The sequence below is a fragment of the Leuciscus leuciscus genome, assembly GCF_965113295.1.
Source record: "Leuciscus leuciscus genome assembly, chromosome: 3".
In the NCBI taxonomy this organism is placed as follows: domain Eukaryota; kingdom Metazoa; phylum Chordata; class Actinopteri; order Cypriniformes; family Leuciscidae; genus Leuciscus; species Leuciscus leuciscus.
The window spans coordinates 14,224,874-14,248,005 of NC_138727.1; the positions used below are offsets into that span (position 1 = coordinate 14,224,874).

At 37.2% G+C, this 23,132-nt stretch overlaps 2 protein-coding genes across 3 annotated transcripts; one reads left to right on the forward strand and one right to left on the reverse strand.

Annotated features, from left to right (window-relative positions):
* The first annotated feature begins 396 nt into the window (after window positions 1-396).
* Window positions 397-8,092, forward strand: vps37a (VPS37A subunit of ESCRT-I). The gene is made up of 12 exons (XM_082165831.1): window positions 397-826; window positions 2,297-2,371; window positions 2,466-2,583; window positions 2,904-3,001; window positions 3,110-3,320; window positions 4,739-4,809; window positions 4,988-5,115; window positions 5,312-5,370; window positions 5,631-5,699; window positions 6,904-7,047; window positions 7,384-7,498; window positions 7,604-8,092. Exons 1-11 carry the CDS (start codon window positions 717-719, stop codon window positions 7,462-7,464), a joined length of 1,164 nt encoding a protein of 387 aa, XP_082021957.1. The 5' UTR covers window positions 397-716; the 3' UTR covers window positions 7,465-7,498; window positions 7,604-8,092.
* A 1,133-nt stretch (window positions 8,093-9,225) lies between these two features.
* mtmr7b (myotubularin related protein 7b) lies at window positions 9,226-22,408 on the reverse strand. Of its 2 annotated transcripts, none has more exons than XM_082165799.1 (14): window positions 22,152-22,408; window positions 21,467-21,586; window positions 21,102-21,264; window positions 19,910-20,067; window positions 19,133-19,261; window positions 18,879-19,013; window positions 18,077-18,209; window positions 17,878-17,987; window positions 17,647-17,772; window positions 17,463-17,512; window positions 15,885-16,085; window positions 13,726-13,860; window positions 10,669-10,792; window positions 9,226-10,481 (listed from the first exon to the last, which is right to left on the reverse strand). In XM_082165799.1, the coding sequence occupies exons 1-14, from the start codon at window positions 22,173-22,175 to the stop codon at window positions 10,185-10,187; spliced, it is 1,905 nt and encodes a 634-aa protein (XP_082021925.1). In that variant the 5' UTR covers window positions 22,176-22,408; the 3' UTR covers window positions 9,226-10,184. The 2 variants fall into 2 exon arrangements, with proteins under 2 accessions (XP_082021925.1, XP_082021926.1); XM_082165800.1 differs by having other exon boundaries at window positions 10,343-10,481; window positions 10,641-10,792; window positions 22,152-22,374.
* Between the last annotated feature and the right edge of the window lie 724 nt (window positions 22,409-23,132).

The window sequence follows — 23,132 nt, forward strand, 5'->3', positions numbered from 1 at the left end:
CGAGTCTGTTCTGTCACTAGGTGTCTCACAGACGGTAGGGGCTCATCGCGAGGAAAAAAAGTGACTTAAAATACAATAACATCTTCATAATCATTAATGCGTCAAAGACTTGTAGTAGCTAAGCTAACGCACTTGTTCATTAATGTCGCTTATAGTAAACGCAATTTTGCTAATCCAGTGATTAACGTTAGTTAAAGCGCTCGATACACTTAGCATGGTAACTTGTAAGAATGATTTCCCGACTGTTAGGGGCATGTCGTTGTATTGCTGTTCTCCTGTGTTGTGTAAAATAGTGATATACAGTTATTCTATTGCGTAAAAAACTAATAATTCTCAGCAACCTGCCGTATATTCTTTTAGACCAGTGTCTCTTTAAACTCCTCCCTGATGTGAGTGATGACGCGAGCAGCGCTAAACAGCTGACGTCACGCTCACACGGGTTGTTTTCTTGCGAGCCCGTGTACTTCTTAATCTCTAATACTGTTATTTAAAACCAACAGGTCTTTTAGCGGCTATTTCCTTGTTTAATTTAGGTTCCATATTCACTCATTTAAACGGGTGTTAGGTCGCTTACATTAGTAAACACTAGATAGGTTCGTGGCTAATGCTAATGGTGGCGTTGGGTATTTCTTGAATTTCTGTTTCATTTCGTCAGGCCTCTTAAAACTGACACCGCCGAGAGATTCAAGCGTTAGTTTGCGTTTTGGCAGTCGAGGATGAACTGGATTTTCCCTCTGTCCAAGGGCTCTGGATCGATCCCTCCTCTGAACAGTTTACAGAAACAAAGACAGAGACAGATCGAGTCTCTCAAAGCTGCTCACTCCAAGTAAGTCTCGCTCAATGGCTGTGTCCCAAACCTAGAGAGCTGAATACCTGGACAGCGTTTAGGTATTAAGACAGCAGGAGGAAGCTCGCTAGGATTTGAGACAGCCAAAATGTACTAACTTATACATCTAATGATTTCAGTATTTATAACACGTGCTCGCTGGTCGGCACGATGGCATGAATCAGCCGGAATACCCTATGTATGTTGTTGTTGTGTTTCTGTGTGTGCGCGCGCGCGCGCTCTGGATGTGCCGTACATGTTTCAGATTAAAGTATTAGCTCTTCATAGTTTACTCCAGATCCCTTCTTACTCAACAGGACAGGTTCATAAATTAGTGGCACGGTACACCCTGTATTGTTTCTTAACAGACTGATAGAGCCATTTTGTTCCTGAGAGGGTTTGACTTCCTTAGTTCTGACGAAGTGACATTTATTAGTCATTCAGACCACACGATCTGGCCCATTACGCAATGGCGAGTTCATTAAAATTCATCTGAACAATCGATCTCTCAGTTTCGTAGAATGTAACTAATATGAAGCAGCCAGTCTTGATAACAATACTGAAAGTGAATTCTCAATTCTGCGCCATACCAAGCGATTCGCAAAATATTATTGATAGTTCCCAAACATGTTTCCCAGACTCCTCCATTGGTCTGCAAAAAAGATAGCCCCGCCCCCAAATGACGTGATTGGCTGAGATTTATTAACAGGTGGAGGCCTGTTTTTTAGGGTATTTGTATGTGCAGTGTTAAAATGGACAGTGCTTATTTTTTATGGAATATTGCAGTATTAATGATTGAACATCATAATTATTATTATTTTTATTTAATTAATGTAAACAAACGTGATCTTTGATCAAAATATCTTGCCGTCCCTCTTGCAATGACATCTCTTTTGATGTCTCTGATGACGTGTTTACCTGTCACTCACATGAAATCACAGGAAAGCAATAGCAGATCACAGCAATAGCAAACCACAACGATCCAAACAATTCAACAAACTCAAGTCACAGCCTACACACAACACAAGCCGTTTCGCGGATATATGTCACATATTCAGTAATATTGATCTTCCTTCAATGACACCATTATATTATGAGAACTGAACTAAACGGAGCTGGACAATGACATCACTGTTTTCTCCAGAGCGGCTGTATAGATAAATTAACTAAATTAACAACTTTTTTTACAACAAAAATTAACCATCACTGAAGTTGGACTATGACTCTATTTTCTTCTAGATCTGCTGTACAGCCTAAATAGCCTTTGTTGCATTATTTACCTGTTATCTCTGTAAATCTGCTTTGAAACAATCTGTATTGTAAAAAGCGCTATATAAATAAAGGTGACTTGACTTGACAATAGGGAAGAAAATACTATCGCATTGTCTGTTTCATGCTGACTTTATAAAACAAAAAATGGCAGAAGAAATGTCTACTTATTTGTCTGACTTAATTCTGATGTCTCCATAGTCTTGCAGAAATTCAGAAGGATGTAGAGTACAGACTTCCTTTTACTATCAACACTTCAACTATTACTGTCAATATGTAAGTATAAACATGTATTTGGTTTTATTTATTTTCATTTACACATGGTGAGTGTGGCTTCATATAAATTGACAATTGCCATTGTCATCCACAGCTTACTCCCACCACAGTTCCCTCAGGAGAAACCAGTGGTCAGTGTGTTTCCACCAGTAGGTCATCATTTAGTAGACGGTAATAATGGAACAATGGTTACCAGCCCACTCATAACTAATGTAAGTTATTTGTCATTTTATATGACTTGTGTGAAATCAGTCCTTCTGCACTGCATGTAAATGTTCTGATTTTCTACTCAGATTTATTTGAGGTAAACATGAAATCAATACTTATGTTTACTTTCATTAATACACATTCCTGGTCTTAAATTATTCAAATTGTCCAAACATTAATGCCACTTTTCACAATCCAATCAATACCTTTCGGATAAACTTCTCAAGTCAAATGCCTTTTTGTGTTCATTTTAAACTGCATAGCTATCTAAGTATGTATTATGCAACAGTAATGAAATTCTCTTTTTCTTTTCCTTTTTCACTAGTTTGGAATGCATTCAGATTTAGGGAAAGTTATTCAGAGTTTGCTTGATGAGTTCTGGAAAAGTCCTCCTGCCTTGATGTCAGATCCCAACTTTCCTTAGTGAGTTTTTTTTTTTATTTTTTAACCATGTTACTACAAGTTAAATCATGTCTAATGAGGAATATCTCTAATTTGTGCGTTTGTTGTTCTCTTTGTCTTGTGGCTCAGTATGTACAAACCATCTGGGATGCCTCCTTACCCAACTCAGAGCTTCCATTTTGTTCCTGCCTTCCAACCACAGGATGGTCAGCGGCCTATTGGCCCTGTCCCTGTGCCACATGCAGGGGCGGAGCCTCAACAAGCCCCTCCCCGACCAGCAGCACCAACTTATGGACTCATCACAGACCTTCCTCTTCCTGTACCAACTGCTGATTCACAGGTATCTAACGGGCAATCAGTCCAAAATCAGCCAGTTGGTTTACTACTATTACATTCTCTGTGTTTTGCACAACTTCATACACTTGCTCACATTGTGTGTGACGCTGAGTACTTGTGTTATGAACAATGAAACCGACAACTTGCAATTTATATAAAAATTCAAACCACATACATTTGTTGCTTGAATTGATTTTATAGAAATCCTATTTTAAGTTAATTTCTGATGTTCAGACTACAATAATATGATTTGGGATGTTGTGAACAAATAAAATAGAAACCAGAGGTGATACATTTCCATGCGTCATTATGTTTACTTTAAATTTCCATCACCATGTTTGCCCCCTGCTACACATCCTGATTCATTATAAACAAGGCCACAATAATTTTTTTTACAGTAATCCTCTTCTGTTTCACATCACACACAATATTAAGAGGTTAATTCACACTGTATGAGCAGCGTAGGGCTGTGTAGCAGAACTGTAGGTGCAAGTTTCTGAGACATATTTCTGAGCCAATTTCCACCATGACATATAAAGTTGAAATTCTGATTTCATATAAAAGATATAAGACTGTCTGAGATAAAAGACAGTCGGAAATAGGAGATAAGATAAAATGGCAGAATAATAACTTTTTATCTTATCTATTATAATTTTTATATTATGTTGTAGTGTTTAATAAAAAAATGTATCTCAAAATTAAATTATGACAATGTTAATTACCCATATTAACAGGTTACAGTATCCGCACTGTTTGTATAAGCAGTGTAGTGCTGTGTAGCATTATTTAGCAAAAGATTGTAAATCATAATTGACATGAAAATTCGAAATTATGAGATAAAACGTTGAAATTATGACATACTAATCTGATGTAAAACAATAATAATAATTCAGATAAAATGTAAATTTTGACATGTCAATTAAATGTTTTTTACTTATAATTATGACTTGTCATTTTTTATTTATTTTATCATTTGACTTAAAAAGTCGAAATCCATTTATTTATTTTTTAATTGAGATAAGATGTCAATTTTGACTTGTGTGCATTTTCATTTTTTTATCTTATAATTATGACTTGGCCATTTTTTATTTTGTATCATATAATTGACTTAAAATGTCGGAAATTAAAAAAAAATAAAAATTATGAGAAGTCGAAATTATGACATTAAAAGGTAAAATTATGAGAAAGAAAACCAAGACATAAAATGGGCTTCCATAACTCATAGCACACTGAATTGTAACACTGAAAATGCACTATATCTTATTAATCTGCATAGTCTTTTACAACATAGGCTTTTATGAAGCAACATTCAATAATGGAGGGCATTACTCACCACTTTCTGTGTGGTGTGAAACCGGAACACACATAATTCAATCCACAATAACCTGTAAATTCTCACTCTTGTTGTTCTTCCTTTTGTAGTCAGGTCTGAATGGACACATATACAAGATGCCTGAAATCCCAGATACATTTCCAGAACTATCTGAGATGAGGTACGAAACTTCAGGACATTTGTTTTGTCTTGCATTTGTTTGTTCTGAGGATGAATCAGATCTTGTTGTTTAGGTAGTTTACTGTACTAAAACATACACCAATTACTTTTGTCTATTCTTAAAACTATATATGAACTTGACATTACTCACATTCTGTCGTCTTCTGTTTGTAATCCAGTGTTTCTCAACTGAAGGACATGAACGATGAAGATGACGTGCTGTTGGAGTTCTTCATGTGTCTGCCTCAGCTCAAACAAGTAACCTCTGACAAAGAGGAGCTGGTCAACAGCATTGTAGAGATGGCCAGTGAGTTTCCTGAAGTTTTTGCTAGTTACTAACCTCTACATCAATTTTAGACTTAAGTGGGATTTCACAGATAACTTGAATCACCAAACTAGCCCGTAAAACTATAAACTCACACCTGTCACACATTTCATGTAGATCAGATCAGTGTTTTTGGTTCAGTTTTGCAAATAACAGAAGGAATATATTTTACTTTCAGAGAAAAACCTACAGCTTGAGCCTCAACTGGAGAGCAAGAGACAAGAGATGCTGTGTAAAGTACGTACTTTAACAAATGCTGTCACAAATACTTGGGTCCAAAAGTCTGATTTCATTTTTCAGTTACATTTGTTATTTTTTTTATTGTCAATGTTGATAATGTTATGGTATTAAAAGAGAAAAAATGCAAAGTAGAAGCATTAATTTCACAAGCTGTCTCAGACTTCTGGAGGCCAATGTACATTGTAATCTTGTCACTGTCTTTCCTTTACTGATGCTAACGATTATCTGGTGTGTTTTTGTTTTTGTTTTTTGTGTAGTATGAACAGTTAACCCAGATGAAGTCGGTATTTGAAACCAAAATGCAAAGACAACATGAGCTCAGTGAGGTAAACACACATGCAAAGATGGAAAAAAATACTATTTTGCATTTATCATTTTGACACCTGATGTCGTGTCCGTTGGACAAGGAGCTGGAAAATATAATATTCCAGTCTTCACGTGGTCTAATATTCAAAATATCAAACCTCAGGATTTTGCATACCTGTGTTGTGTTTGTGGTTTTTCTGCCTCCATTTTGTTTTGCTTTCTCTTTTTTTAATATATATTTTTTTATATATATACGTAAACAAAAAAAAGTTTAAAAAATACAAAATAATAATAAAAAACATATGAAGAGTTCAGATGCAAAAGCCTCTAAGTGCCATCTGACATTTTCTTCTAAAATTATCATTTTTATCAAGCTTGTATATTTAAGTTCAGTAATTTCACTTAAATTACAATTAATAGGTAATTTTCATTGCCATTTAAGTGAAATTACTGAACTTAAATATACAAGCTTGATAAAAATGATAATTTTAGAAGAAAATTTCAGATGGCACTTAGAGGCTTTTGCATCTGAACTCTTCATATATATTCACAAGCACACACCAGTTTTTGAAAGAAATGTCTTTTGCTCTCCAAGGCTGTATTTATTTGATCATAAATACAGTAAAAACAGTAATATTTTGAAATACTATTACAATTTAAAATATCTCTTTTTCTATTTTAATATACTTTAATATTGTTCCTGTGATGCCAAAGTTGATTGAGTGCTTATTTATTTAGATTTTTGATGGTTCTTCTTCTGATTCTTCTTCTGAATCGTATTATTATCAATGTTGGAAACGATTTTTGCTGCTTTTAGATTTGTTTTGCTGAAAACGTGATGCATTTTTGTCAGGATGTTTTAATGACTAGAAAGTTCAATAGAATAGCATTTATTTGAAATACAAATATTTTGTAACATTATAAATGTCTTCACTGTCACTTTGATCAATGTAATGTGTTATTTTTTTTATATTACTTACCCCAAACTTTTGAATGGTAGTCACAGTTTCCTCAAAAATATTAAACAGCACAGCTGTATTCAGCACTGACAATAATAATAATGTAGGCAAAAGTTGTTGCCTAATGTAGGCAAAAGTTGTTTCACCAAATCAGCATATTCTAATGATTTCTGAAGGATCATGTGACACTGAAGACTTGAGTAATGATGCTGAAAATTCAGCAGTTTTTTTCATAGAAATGTTCATTTTCATATTCCTCCGCCAGAGCTGCAGTCTGAGCGCGCTGCAGGCCAGATTAAAGGTAGCGGCCCATCAGGCTGAAGAGGAGTCTGAGGAGACCGCGGAAAACTTTCTGGAAGGAAAGACCGAGATTGACGACTTCTTAGGCAACTTCATGGAAAAGAGAACGGTATTAAAGCAATATGAAACAACAAACAAATGTTTATAACATTTGTTTGTTGTTTAATGCGTCTTCTATGCACCTCCAGTAGAAAGCTATAGGGAAATTGTACAGCACCACACAACAATTACATACAATTAATCATGCTGTTTTGATGAGCATAACTTTATACAACATTTCACGAGACTAGTGTGATGTTCATGAGACCTTTTGTTCTGCTCCAACTTCCTGTTACACAAAAGGAAGTCAACACAGGAACACTTGTCAAGCCATTGCATGCGTCTTATCTTAAGGTCTGATATGATAACTTGCGTAACATGATAATGATTTAACCTTCTGTTTCAGCTTTGCCATTGCAGAAGAGCCAAAGAGGAAAAGCTCCAGCAATGCATGAACACACATGGACAATTCCCCTCAACACATTAGATTGAGTGTCCCAGTGCTCTTTCCATGGAGGAAGGTACGTTTCCCTCAGCGAAACTCAGCAGATTGATTCACTTGTGGTAAGAAAGTGTTTCCAACACTCATGTTTATTAAAAACGTTCCATTCTATTCTTTATCGCAGGTTTGGGATCAATCTACCAGCAGACCGGTGGGCTTGAGACAAGCAGCACATCTTGTGGTCTACAGCCTTGATTGGGCAAACTTAGATACATATGACAAAAAGAGATTTCTGCATCGTTCTTTAATGAAATCAAAATGATTTTTGCACATGATTCCAAAAGTGTTACACTCACAATGATTGAGTTGACCAGATGCGAGTACGTCTGGATGTGCCCAGTCTGGCTGTGACCCAAAGGCAATCTGTCCTTAATAGTGTTCAGAAACAGCCGGAGTTCTAAGCTTATTAGTTGAGTTGATGATGTGACAAATGGGGTTGGGCCTTGTACGCACTTGAAAATGATTTTCAACAATGTTAATGCTGCCGTAAACGTACGACAAAAACATACTGTATTTAATAATGTTGATAAAAAAAAAAGCCTTTATTATAATTAGACATTGTGTTATATGTTTATTTAATTTGATAGGTTAATAAAACATTTAGAATAATCTCTGTTATGGTTTAAGTGTGGTTTTGCATCTTCAGCAACTTTAATGAAATTATACTCTGGAGGTATATGCACAATATATCGGTTGTGAGGTTTATTAAATTCATTGGTATTGGTTGATACTGGAAATTGAATTGGGCTTATTTCCCCTACTTTTAAATTGAGATTGTTTGCCATAGGGCTCACTTCAAAACATCTTTAAGAACACTAGAAATGTGATTACGTTGTTGAATGTAATATTCAATTCTGAAAACAAATATCCATTTCTCATACTCTATGTAATAATTTATTTAAAAGTAATGATTTTAGCGTTCAGTGATTTATTTTTAATATATAGGCAAAAATAGTATTGGATTTTAATTTTGCATATATCGATTATCTGCCGAAACATGAAAATAAATACTGGTTTATCTATCAGTGTCAGGCAGCCGCAGAATTTTATTATCAGTGCATCCCTAAGACCCAGTTTCTACATAAAGGTGAAATGTGCCACTTTTCATTGATAACAAGTAAGCCATTTGTAAGTTTTCCATGAAGAGTGTAAACACTTTGTGGCTCTTACAAAGCACTGCAAGGCTGAGTTTGATTTGTTTGTCCGGTTAGGAACAATTATTTTTACTCTTTCCTCGCCATTGCCGGAATTTCCCGGCTTCCTGTGTTTTCACTGTTCTATGGGCGCTATTATGCATCTTTTGAAAAAGTAGTGAATATCAGGATCAAAACAGGGAAAAAAAGAACAGAAACAAGCGGTAAAAGTTTGTCATACACGTTGTAATCTTTGGGGGAAAAAATTGATTTGTTTAGCTTCAAAATGTTGCTTCTTTTATGGAACTTACCTACAAAAAAAAAAATAATAATAATGCTTGAAGTGCATTATTTTTTAAAGTAGAGGCTCTGTTCTTATTTTTATATATTGTATGTTCAGCTATTTATACAACCAATCTACTGGGGGCCATGAAATGTTTGTGAAAATTTGATAAAATCCTGAAGGATGACTGGCAACTGGCGGGGAAAGAGCTAATGGCGCTAATTACACATTTCACTAATGTTTATCAAAGAATGACAGTAACCTGAATACCCAGATACATGTGATACACCATTTAACGCAAGCATTCTCAGTAAAAATTGGCTCCAGATATGCTGTAATTTTGTTTGCTGTTTGTCAAACATTTTATTGAGAGCATTTTTTGCCCTATATTCATATGTTCCAGACAAAACCTACTGGTATAGCTGAAAAGTTAATCATGTGGATGTGTGAGGGATTGATTGTCTATGTGTCAGAGTATGGCCTACAGTTACTGAAATGGGAAGTAAATGTAGTGTGGGTGACATACAGTTCTTGTTTTCACATATACAGCAAATTCTCACAATTTCTATTTAAGAGTTCCTTTGAATACAAACGAAACACGCAGGTGGGAATCTGATGGTCTTGATAGGTACAGACCAAATTCCATGAGGATATGGGCTATGTTTGGAATGGTATCCTAGCAAACTCTTCCTGCTGTATATAGTATGTGAAATTAGAAAGCATTATAAAATGCTTGATATTTCAAACAATAGAATGTTACTCTACAGTCATCTATCATACGTTCAAATAAAACAGTCATATTTCTCAAACAAATAATAAAAAAACCTATTGGTAATCAAGAACGCTGATCAAAAAATGCAGATATTCCAGTTTATGCATTGCTTTGTGGGACACGGTATTTTAAGCCGTGTGTATTTTGGCAAATGTTTGTATTCTGGATATCTGATATATGTTCTTGTGTATTAGTATGAGTAGTATGGTAATATGCTGTTCCGTACATAGTTATGGAAATAAAATAATGACGCATAAAATATACAAAATATACACAGTCAACCCAAAACTTAAAAACATTATACAAGAAATAACTTTACTATAATGGTCTTATTGCCAGACCATCTTGGATATTGTGCACATAATTAAATATAAATTCACACACAGATTTAAAAATTAAAATTAAAATAACATTAAAAATACAACATAGTTCCCTGTTTGATACTGGTTACTGTGCTTTTATCCCTCATTGTCACCAGTTCTGTTTTAGTTCAGGCGTTTGTTTTGACCACCTTATCCTAATCGGGGTCCTTAGCGTCGTCTCCAGCGCTGGAGGAGTGGCTACTGAGGTCAGCCACGCCTGACTCAAAATCGCTGCAGGTTGAAAGGTCATCGGGGTCACCGCTCTTAGGTTGGGCTGCTAGCTCTAGTGGCAGTGTGAAAGGGGGAGTGTGTTTCTCGCTTCTCGGTGTGGTGAAATAGTCCAGTGGGCTGCCGAGTTCACACTCGCTTGGAATTGGACGGCGGGCCCGTTCAGACAACTTCTTGGTCTTCTTCCTCTCCCCTGAAGTTTTCTCCTTCAGCTCGACAATTCTCTGTTAAGGTAAGCAAATTTGAAGAGGTCAAAGTCTGTCAGCCGCAGTGCGGCATACTGTAATGTGTAATGTCAGAATGAATCCCATCCCAGAGAGGGCGATGTGTTTTCAAATGCTTATGATACATATTATGTGATATTTATGCATGCATCTGTATGCCTTGTCCAGCGTCCGTCTCCCGTGGTACCTCCTGGTGGGTGCTAAGCTCCTCCTCCAATTGTTGTGACTCCTCCCTTACTGCGTTCAGGCAATCGGCTGGAGACTGTGAAGTCACACTTTTCTCTGCACGGCCGTACATCCCCTTCCAAAACCTAGAACGTAATTTCCAGTTGATTAATCCTCTATTGCACAGTGTTACCCAACAAACCCATTTTATTCACTTTGCAAAGAACAATGCATTTAGGATGGTAATAAAATGGTTAATGAACCAGTATGAATTTCTTCTGCTGAACACAAAAGAAGATATTTTGAAGAATGTCAGTGTTACTTCCTATGTTATTTGTTTTTTTCCCCCCTTCCCTTTCTCTCTTTACTTTCACTTTTAGCAGGACGATGCGGCTACCTGATTGGTTTATCCATCTGTCATTCATCAAAATGCTGGGTGACGATACAACGCGGCTTCGCCAATGAGGGCGCGCCGTGTGCCTATAAAGAGCGCACCTGCGTGGGAAACGGGAGATGATTTACACGCTAGAGCACACTTACTCTGACTTGATCATTTTGTGATGCATGTTTGCCTGACCTGTACTGTTATAGTGTTTTGAGAAACGTGTTCTTTGAGAACTTGGTAATTGAGGCTCATTTAGGCTGTCTTTTCTCTGTGAGTATTTCGCCGTTTATTTTGTTCTGGTGGTTTGATCTGTTATTAAACGGGGAAGAGAAAAGAACAGCTGAGATATCACGTGATATACATGTACTACACTGAGTTATCAATCGTGTATAGAACACTAGTTTAGCGACCTGTGCCACTCTTTGTATTTTTCGTTTTGTTAGCAAGGGTAGTTTATTTAGGGCGTCTTTGACACTGAAGATCTTTTGTTTTTGTCCTTGCTGAATGTTAATTTAGTCAGATTATATACTGTTTTGTTTTTCTAGTAAGATTGGTTTTAGTTTTACTTATTTCTTTGATTTGGCACGGTCTAGTTCTTTTCTCTTTCTCTTTTTCTTTTGTTTGTATAAGTTGTTTATGTAATCAATTACTTTGAGGTGTCCTTTTCATATTGATTCTCATTGTAATAAATGTATCACTTTATTTAAACCAGATTGGTTTGTGTGTGAGATGTTTTCCAGTACGCGTTCAATATTTTAATGTTGCACGCCTTATTCCCTCTAGACTAAAAGGGTTTGTAACAGTCGGTAACCAAACAGTTGATCAGGCCAATTGACTTCCATAGTATTTTTTTTCCCATACTATGGGAAGTCAATGGGGCCCAACAACTGTTTAGTTACCGACATTCTTCAAAATATCTTTTTGAAGAATGTCACAGGTTTAGAACAACTTGAGGGTGAGTGAATGATGACAGGATTTTTTATTTTTGGGTGAACTATCCCTTTAAGCTATGCTTTTGTCATTTTTATTTGTTTTAAAACATATATATATAGTCCTCGCGAAGATTTGAGAAGCAATCATCAAAAGGTTATACTGCCGTTGTTTCACTGTGGTAATTTTAACCACCGACTCTTCACTTCCTCATCCTTTGGAAGTTTTTACAAAGAGAATTTGCTTTTGCAGAGCAGAAAACAGCATCTTCTCAACATGTACACAGCACGAACCAGCTATAGTGTTTGAGGGCGGGTCAAGGTAGATGTTGTTCGTGGGCAGCCAAGACCACAGACGGGCATTATGCAAATGTGTTACCGCGTTATGTACGCAGGTCACAGAAGTGAGACTGGATTTCCTGACGACTCGTTTAGGTGGTTCAGAGTCGATTTTTTTTTTTAACACATTTATTTGTTGTTTATTTGCTCTATAACAGGCCAAACTGGCCTTAAACTAAAAATATATGTAGCCAGCCATTTAAAATTAGAGGCAACTACTACAATTTTAATCATGATGCAAACAAAGATGCTACACAAATGTAGCATGAACAGTTTTTTTATTTTTATTTAAATCATATATAATGTATAATTTCAAGATTTAAAGCAAAAACAGAATGGTCTGACTTTTGTGAAAATTATGCTATAATTATGCTAGAAGACACCTGCACAAACAAAAACAGCAGACAGACTGAATGAAAATTAAAATTCTCTCTGACAGTAGGTGGCGCTTATGTAACAGCAGCAGTATAGCGTTTCCTTATTTACTGCTGTACACAAAGCAGGGCTGCTAAAAAAAACACAACATTTTACGAAGGTAAGAGGCCATCTATTCTGAAGACAGTTCCCTTCAGAGATACATTCATATAAACCCCTACCCCTATTTCAATATTTATATTTTTCTTCCCATATTTCGCAAACAGTGAACTTGCTGTGCCTGTTTACAGACTTCATAATATTCCCACACAAATGACATTTTGGGAAATGTTTGCAAAGCAGTTTGTGTGCAAGTCTGGAATAGATATCCGCCAAAATAAAACTGAAAATAGTTCCAATTTATGGCCAGTCAACCAGTGCATCTCTATTTTCTATTAGTGTTCAAATCATCCCCTGGGCCGGATTGTGCCGTATGTTTGACACCCCTGGTCTTAAGTCTATTTTACCAGTGATAAGTGTAATAAAATGGTTAGCATAACAATAGCTTTGTTCTACACTGTGTTTACCAAGTAACTCTTGTTTTTATCCATTGTCACACTGTGCCTCCAGGTAACATACCTAAAAAGGACCACCATTTAATTTTTAAAACTACTTTCTTTCTGAAACACTTCCTGAATTCTCTCGATGAGGCTTACATGAGAGGTTATTTGTTCAACTATCAAGCATATAGATATCTTAAGATTGGATTAACCTAAATTAAATCATTAAAAGGGACAAACCACCCTAGTACTTAGATCAAACAGACACAACAGTCTTTTTTTAAAGTCCACGAAAGTGCCTTGGTGTATGGTTTTTCCCCCACCTTTAACTCATATTTAAAGAAATTCAAAGGTGTCACTGCAAGCTATTTTGTGTCCAATATGGTTTCATTTTTCACATTCTCATTCTTACAGTTTACGACTATTGTCTTACAAGCACGACTATTGTAGGACGTGAAGGAAGGTTAGGATCATTTAAAGGCATCAAGGGCATGCAAATTGGGTTAACTTACTTGAAGCAGTAGGCAGTGGTGAGAGGTTTCAGAACACCCTGTGTCTGGCTGTGGTCTATCCTGTACAGAGGGTTTGTGTATTCGGCCCTGTTCTCCCACAGGTGCGGCCACAAAGAGTGTGTTCGCTCTTGTAACCTGCATAGTGTACAAAGAGGGAGATTGAATGAGTAAACTAGCACATTAAGGTAATGAAACCAAGCTGATCCAACAGTTAGATTACCTTTTGTTTAAAACTCGATTTTTTTTATGGTTGTGGTAAGCCCTTGATATAGAATCGAATCTCAACCTCAGTTTTTTTTTTATTGCTGTAGTTGGTTACAACTTAAACATGGCTATATATATATATATATATATATATAAATAAATAAAATCATTCATTTTAAATGAATATTCAGTCTAAACTCTATTGTCATCAGTAAAGTCTTTTGGATATTGAACTCTTGAACTAACCCTTTTTTGAAGAAGTATTGGCATGTTTGTCTAGTCCTCTTTGCAGCTTATTCTGCCAAGAACTGGCCACTCAGACAGGAAAAGAATCTAAACATGTAAAGGGATGAACCATAGTTCTCAGACAGGCCTCCACACCATGCAGACATCTGGCCTAGTTTTTCGGGGTGTTGTACACCGTTGGCACTAGCTGGTTTTCAGGTCGAATGAGCACGTTGAATTGGCGGCGCCCATCTGTGATCACTCTTATTGGCTGTTGCAGCTTATGCCTCGTTTCCACCGAGCGGTACAGTACAGTTCAGTTTGGTACGCAATTTTTGCCATTTCCATTGTCAGAAGTTGTGAATGGTACCCTAATTCTGAACTGTACCACTTTTTTGGGACCCTTCCGTTGGGGTACCAAGCACAGTAGTCCGGTACTAAAGGGTGGAGTTAGAGTCACAGCAGAACATTGATTGGTTGACAGAGAATCGTCACTTGTGCGTGCTTTTTTGGCTGTGTTTTTCCTTGCAGCCTTTGATCAAACAAAGCTTGTCTTCTTCTTGTGACAAAAAACTACATGCCGAGAAGCAAGAACAAGATTTGCTGTATGTCCTCCATTGTTGTTCACTGTGTCGCTTTCTTCTTCGCGCGAGAATGACGTGGATCGCTACACCACACTTATCAAATAAGGGTACTGCTGGTGGTGGAAACGCAAGCCGGATCATGGCTTACCATCCCGAATCGTACTGTACTGTACTGTACTGTACCGCTCGGTGGAAACGAGCCATTTCATTCTCATACAAGAAGAAAAACAAATATTTGCTGGTCCCCAGCTACACCAGCTTAGTTTTGCTGGAGAACAGTATGGCTATGCTGGTCCACCAGCTAGATTAGCACTATACCAGCCCCAACCAGCATAAACCAGCCTGGACCAACATGGAATTTATTCTGGTTTAAGATGGATAAGCAGAGTACTACTTCCAGGTTCTGAAGTGTATATCTGATGGACACTTTAGCATCCCATGATATCACAGGAGAGGAGTTGTGAATAGGAATGAGGCATCAAATAATACATCATTTCGGATGCAGCATTGTTTTACGGTTTGTGTATAGCCATAGTCCTAGCTCTTCTGGTTTCCCATTTTGAATGACAAATACTGACCACTGCCACCTGCTGGTATGGAGAGGTATTTCCTCTCACGCTGATGCAGTACGTACATAGTGGTTGGAAATTGGCTGTAGTCTTTGCAGTGTGTTCAAACAAGTTTTTGGTCTAGACGCAAGCAACATGAGTTGACACCACAATCGGCTTTCGTCCCTACTAGTTCTTTGATCTTGGTTTGTTGTGTCTGGGCTATTAAGAGCTGTCATAATATCAACGCGGCACCATGTGGCCCGTTCATAAAAACCTGTGCACCTGGACTCACAAAAGTTACGTAGCAATAGCATCGGTTTGGATCCTGCCATTTTTGGGCAATTTGCCAGTAAACAGACTGTGGGCTATCTATCCTAGTACATCTAAAACATCCCAGTTCAAAAAGTAATATTTCTGTCAAAGCTGTGACCAAGCAGTTATCCTTCATGCTCTGACACGTTGCAAGTCTGCAAGTGCTCATGCAGCTGGTGCGAGTACAAGTCTGGAAAATTCTGCTGATTCTGTTCGCCCCTCTTCCCTTTCTACTATCCATATCCATTAAAAAAAAGTGTCAAAATGTAGTTGGTTTTCTTACTTCAAGTCTCTCCTTTCTTTCTGGCAATTGCCAATGAAGTTCCCGTACTGGCAGGAGAAGATGTGTGTGTGTAGCTGTATGAGGAATCGCTCATTGAACTCAAACGCACAGGGGAACTGCTGCATCAACTGCCACACACACTCCAGAAACTGGTCCATTACTGGGGAAACCTCCTTAGGGTCACCGTCAAGATGAGCGTACCTGAATGTAGAAGATTTTATGAAAACACTTTATTACGACATTCCACTTAAGACATTCTACTAACTATAAGTAACTTTGCAAGTACAAATCAACTTATTCTACTAACCCAAACCCTAACTGACAGTCTACTAATACACTAATGAGAGTTAGTTGACATGTAGTTGAAAATTAATGAGAGTTAGTTACCTGCAAAGTTATAGTCAGTAGAATATTTAGATAGTCCACTGTAGACAATTTGCAACTGATTTTATTAATAAATGAAGATGAAATGTAATTATGTAGTAGATGAAATAGTAGAAGTACTGATATAATTCACCTTCCAAAAATTCTGTCATCCTTTACCCTCATTTATTCCAAACCTTTCTTTTCTCAGATTTCATTTGCACTTTTGCCTATTTCAGTTCGATGTATCATGTTACAAAACAAGAAAGGACTAGCAGTGTTTGGTGTCAGTGACATCACAAGTTTGAATATGCATGTATGCAAACTACTTTAAATCATTAAGTAACTTGTGATCGTATGACTTCAGAAGACTTGTAATATGTTGGAGAGTTGTATGGACCACTTAAAGGAGAACTTGGTAACTTTTTTAACTTAATAAAACTGTCTAGAAATCATTTGGATGGTTAAACAACCTGTTCTGGTGATATTGGTGACTTTCCCCGCTCCCCCCAGCGTTCCCAGGCGGAAAACCAACCTTGCAACTTGCGCACTGCCGTCCCGGCAAAGTGAAATTGGAAGTCTCGTGAGAACCGAGAACGAGAAGAGAACGAGCGCGAAACACAAATTGCTTTACGGCAATTCGACATAAACACACACGCATGTATGATGTATTACCAGATGACCCACCTCGGTAGACATAGCTCCACACGATACAGTTGGCTTGCTCCGATCAAAACAAACGCACATGAGCAGCGGTAGAGAGGGGGAGGAGGCCGCCGCAAGTGAGTTTTTTACGACTGTGTTGTGAAATATACACCCTCCCACAGCTGTAGGGGGAGCTCGTGGGGAAAACATGCGACAACAAAAGGGAAAATCAGCGAAGAAGTGACTAGAGTTCGCTAGAGTTACAGAGTTCTCCTTTAAATTATGCCTATGGTCACTGTGAGCTTTTGCTATATGGGGGAAAAAACTGTTTGAACATTCCATTTTTTGGTAAACTGACCCTGTAGCATTTCATTCTTAGATTGTAGTGGCTCACCTAAAGCTTAGAGACGCACAGTCTAACACTGTATACTGTATGACTGATGGTTTAGTCACAGTATCAGTTATGGATTGAGTAATGAGGCCTTTCTGGTTTTGCATGTCATCCATGCACAACAAACACAGTAGAAGAGATTCACAGAAAGCTGTTGCAAATTGAAATAAAAAACAAACCTGTGGGAAAACTTGTGTCCAAATGACACCCAGTCCTTTTCAATCAGAACCTATAAGGAAGAAGACTTGTATTTAAATACTGACAAAAAAATAAATGATACAAATTTTGTTTTTATAGATGATGTTAGACCAGCATTTTTTGAGAAGCAAAGCAAAATGTATCAATCATCAAAGTTATTATTACCATCAGTCCCTTGATAGTTCTGTAGTATGAATCTAGTAGCACACTAGCCACCGAACAGGCCTGAGCGGTTCTGTCCCACCCGTCTGAACAGTGCACCAGAACACTCACTCCATCCTCCGCCACTGCCTGTGGACACATATGTCAATCACATATGTCAATCACATGCTTTTCAAACTTAGGTTTTTTGCTTGGGTACTAAATCATCTTTAAAACTTTCTAAAAAAGTATTGCCTTTGCAATGAAGACTCCAGCATCTAGTACAGCTTTGATGTGTTTTAGCCACCCAGAGTTCTCCAGACCCCAGAGGAAATCACTCATGGTGGGAGCTACGAGATCACCAACTGCAACAAATAGACAGAAAAGGTGCATTTCCATATGGATAGGAAGTGATCACTGCTGGTACAGGAGTAATAATGATTAATCTGTCTACCATCTATAAGCTTCTGTTGGCTGTTCCTCATGACATGGATGTTTTCTATGCCAATGAACTGCAGTTTTATGTTAGTGTAGTGGTCCTCATTCTCGTAGCCCTTCCCAGCAGCACGATTAGCCACGGCATTCAGCTGAAAACAGTCACAAACAGCGTTTCAAACTCACAATACTGTTAGTATTTTGAATTATTTACACTATGTTACATTATGGCATACTGGTATAGTTATGGTAAGGTACATTATGGCATAAAGCCAACAAAACCTGTCAAAAGATTGGGGTCCGTTAGATTAACAAAAAAAGAAATGAATACTTTTATTCAGTAACAATGCATTTCATTTATCAATAGTAATAGTAAAAAACATTCACATTGTTACAAAAGATTTTTATTTTAAATAAATGCTGTCTTTTTAACTTTCTATTCATCAAATAATAAATGCCTCACAGTTTCCACAAAAAAAAATATTAAGCAGCACAACCGTTTTCAACTGTGATTTACTAAGAAATGTAACTTGATCACCCAGTCATCATTAAAATATTTTATATATATATACATACAAATACAAAACAGTTGTATATATACAAATTGTAATAATATGTCAAAATGTAACTGTTTTTACTGATCAAATAAATGCACCATTTGTAAACCTAAAAGACTTCTTTAAAAAAACTTAGCCACCCCAAACTTTTGAATGGTTGCGTATAAACAGACAGATAGATAAGAAAACTAAACTACCCCATCTAAATCTCAACAGCTTGTCCAACCTTTGTGTGTGTGTGTGTGTGTGTTTCTAATCTCTCACCTTTGGCCTTGTGTCCACCACATACATGAACTCGCTGACAGGGTTTGACTTCATGATGGCCTGCAGCATCTGCTCATCGTCTGAGGAGCGTGCACTGAAACCAGAAAGAGGCTGACTACTCCGACAGATTGATGCCTAGAAAAGCAATGGTGTGAGAATTTAAAAAGTGGGGAAGTGAAGACAACATAACATATTAAGCTTAAGAAAAGGGTTACTCTTGAGTTTAAAGGAGTATCATTATTTTTTGCACTTACACTGGAGTCTCTGTGGTAGTAGGAGAGAACAGGAAGACGTCCTCGACTCCGGAACTTGGCACTGCCCACAATGACAGCAGGAGAGACTGACTTAGGCACATACAGCTCCGACGGGTAAGTGTCACACAACTGCCAATCAAAATATTCAGATTACAACTATTGTTCTACATTCTTAAGTTCAACAGCGGCCCTGTTTACTTTAGTAAGAAACATTTCTGTGCTTATTATACAAGATTCATCAATTCATTTTTTATCAAAATATTGCTCTGTAAAACCATCAGCTCTAAACTTGCTAAGCAATGATACATGCTTTTGCAGAAGACGCATTTTCATGTGATTTCAATTTCATTTTTTACAAAATTGTTTACTAGCCAAACCTCCATTGAAAAACTGCATTACCCATAATCCTGGCGAAAAATTCACCAATCAGAGGTGTCGCTGTTACCATCAATAACTTGATTACTATTTTGAATCTGGATGGCTTTTATTTTTTCCACAGAGGAATGGAAGTCATAGTTTTGAAACTACATTAGGTTAAGTAAATGACAACAGAATTTAGATTTTTGGGCGACCAATCCCTTTAAGTACATAGTCTTCTACCTTTATTCAGTATTCATATACATCATAAACAGAAAAAAATCCACACATCACATTTAATATCTTTTTGGCAGTATAATTTAAGGCGTAAAACTCAAACACTGATCTTTGAAATTTTGTGGAAAAGGAAATCATGTTTATTGACCCTGAGGATGAACAGGCATCTGAGCTCATACTGACTCTGTGCTCATGATTGGCTGCTGTGGCATGCCAGAGGTTTCTGGGTATTCCCATTCGAATGAATTCGGCCTTCAGGTCGATAAAGGCCCAGGCCTTTTCCCTTAACTCTTTATCCAGGTTGGGGTTAAAAGAGAAGCAAAAAAGCTCTCCATAGCGCTCTGCAAAAGAGAGAGAGAGAGAGACACAAGTAAAAGTTAATGAGTGTGTGGGTCCCATGGGCAAAACTCACAAAGCTATTTAGAACTGTGCACTGACGTTGCCTAAATTTCACAGACGATGTATTTCATAATGCACTGTGATGCAACAGCTAAGACCTAGCATTGTCCAAGCAAAAAAGCTACAGTGTTCAATTTTCACAGAAGAAAATGCAAATGTACGGATCATTAACCATGCTTCGCCAAATCATATGTGAGTAAATTTGTTACATGACTTCAAAATGGAGGCTCACAGCTGACAAGACACTAGTTTAAACCATTTCTAGTAAAATGGTAGTGATAGAGAACTACTGTAAAAATGCTAGAGTAAAAACTTGATTATTGCTTAACCTTACCATAACCTTACCTAAGTCACCCTACGATACGGGGAAACACTGTAAATGGCTTAACATCACATTATATGTATTTTTTATGTAAACAAACTGACATATTTATGGTTTTTAACAAGTAAAAACTATTTACGGTGAACATTCCCAGAAGACACATCACATATGGTTCAAATTTATTTAACTAATTTTGTTTCTTCTTTTTTTCCACCAGTAATGTACATCAGGGAGTTTTGAGTTACATTTTCTATTTAGCTGATGGTCTTTTGTCTGTGTCTGTGACCCTGTGCATTTGAGACCTGGCCATCTGTCATGTCTTGTGAGTTTCTATATACCATCTTTTTTAAATTGAATTTCTGGCAACCACAGCTGGCAATCTAGAAACTCCTAATTTTAATACCGAACTAAACCCTAAAAGATAAATGAAAGCCAATATACATTCTGCAACGACTATTCTGTGACGTTTTAAAGGAATAGGTGACTTTTTTGTACCTTTGCACTTTTTTACTTATAATATGCATTTTACTTTACCTGGATGTACAAAAAAAATCAAGGAACCCCAGCACACTATCAGTACTTGCAAATGAGTATTAAAAAAATATTATTTTTTTAGCAACGTTTCAGTCTCACGACCTTCATCAGACACTTTACCTGGATGTGAAAGACGAGTGAGGGAAGCCAGCACATCTACACAGTCCTTCTCCTGTGGGATCAGCAGTCTATAAACATGGAAGTTCTTACAGCGGATAATGAGAGGACTTCCTGATGGATTTGTCGGGAGTCTCTCCACATTACTCATCAAACTGTGCAGAATCTAGCAGAGCAAGAGAGGTCTTTAATGTAAAAAGATTTATAGCAGATAAAAAAAACAGAATAAGGAGACAAAAAATGCAGTTCTAGCAATTTATAGGAGACCAGTTAACATAGTGGATGACTTGTGTCACTGTGGTTTAAACAACTGGGGTCATTTTCAAGAGGAAGCTTGATTGTCTGCATGGAAAGGTTTCGATTCCTACCCAGGTCTCTTTGCGGGCCTCCGAGTTCTCTACAAATATAGTGTGAGTGGAGGAGAGGTATAATGTTCCCACCATACACTTCCTGGGGGTCAGCTTATCAAACATGCGCACATTTTCCACCTGGAAAACAACAAATCATAAAATATAATTTATATTAAATGCTACCAACCTTGTGATGTACATTATATATTGTCAACTAAAAAAAGAATATCCTACCCTACCAAAAAAAATATAATGGCTCAGAAGGTCATGTTAATTATTTTGCAATAATTAACGTTACAATCACAATTTAGCTAGGGCCAGATCATCTATGTACTTGTCCTAACCTGGATTATTTTGCCCTTGATTACATTAAAATAGTAAAATATCATTCTAAAGAGTATTTATTTAAAATTAAATGACATCTGCTGACTCTCATGGTGCATCAGTAGTGCTCAGGCAGAACCATTCAGATCTTGTTACAATGCACTATAATAGATGAAGGAAAATGGGGGCTTCGCTGTGGCCTATCATTGGGCTTATTCTGTCAAACCATTTATTTTACAAAATATTATTTTGGAAAACACATATTACGTTTTTTTTCAAAGCATATGCTATTCAAAATGAAAGAAATCTAGAGGATGGATGCTGCATTGTGAGCTATCATTAAATGCCGGGTCGGGACATAAAAGGACATCAGCAGTACCTTTGGTGTTCTGATGTGCTCCATTCTAGAAACGGCCGTCCAAATGATGCGCAGAAAATTAATCCCAACCGACCGGGGTATTGGCTCTTTATCAGGTCAGTAGAACAGAGCAGGGCGTCGCATGTTTGTTAAAAGAACACCTTTAGATAATAGTATAGCCCGCTTGTAGTGTAATTCAAGCCATGGTTCTGGTCAAAGTGAGGAGATCCGCCGTGCGCTCAGACTGGTACACGGTGGACAACCGCGCGCGCACACACACACACACACACACACTACGAATCCTACTATGGCGACGGCTTGCATGAATATTATCTACGTTGTGTGACGTTAGTCCAATAAACCTCACTGATTGGTTGAAAGGCAGACAATGATAGGTGGGATCTAGTCAGAAGGCGAATTAACTATTCTCTTAAGAAAGTGTGGTTTGTGAATTGTAAATACGGTACGTTACTGGACGCTTTAGGGAGGCAACCAAGCAGAAATAGGCTTTTTAATATTTATGATAAACCCCACGCTATAGTAGGATTCGTACTTCGCATTACCGTGGATTATTTCACAAAAGCGCATGAGCAAGCATCTCTGTATCACTTGAAATACAGACTATCGCCCTTGGAAACAATAAAGAATAGGGACAAGAATATGGTTGTATTTTAAGCGGCACTCTATGTAAGGCTCCGAATAAAGCTCTGTATTATTTGAATAGTTGTATTGATTTATGTTTATAATAGCCTTTCTAGGATTTCAATGATTTACAGTGATTAGATCATTTAATTACGATTTAAAGTTGATTTCCAGTCACAATGGCTGAGACTGAAGTCACACAGTTTTGTCTTTTATCACGTGATTTCAAGCACGCAGTATTTTGTGCTGTTGTGTTTTTACATTTTGTAATAATATGCACCAATGTTTCACAATTTAGATTAAGTCATTTTACAGCGGCTTTCTATCATATTATGCATTTCCAACATTAATTGCTTCTTT

Excerpts from the sequence above, each read along its gene's own strand:
- vps37a (XM_082165831.1), top strand. The coding sequence starts at position 717 with ATGAACTGGATTTTCCCTCTGTCCAAGGGCTCTGGATCGATCCCTCCT. Across the intron at positions 3,321-4,738 it reads TACCAACTGCTGATTCACAG|TCAGGTCTGAATGGACACAT; the intron begins GTATCTAACGGG and ends TTCCTTTTGTAG. Across the intron at positions 4,810-4,987 it reads CCAGAACTATCTGAGATGAG|TGTTTCTCAACTGAAGGACA; the intron begins GTACGAAACTTC and ends TTTGTAATCCAG.
- mtmr7b (XM_082165799.1), bottom strand. The coding sequence starts at position 22,175 with ATGGAGCACATCAGAACACCAAAG. Across the intron at positions 21,265-21,466 it reads AGGCCCGCAAAGAGACCTGG|ATTCTGCACAGTTTGATGAG; the intron begins GTAGGAATCGAA and ends TTGCTCTGCTAG. Across the intron at positions 10,793-13,725 it reads ACCACTGCCTACTGCTTCAA|GTTTTGGAAGGGGATGTACG; the intron begins GTAAGTTAACCC and ends ATTACGTTCTAG.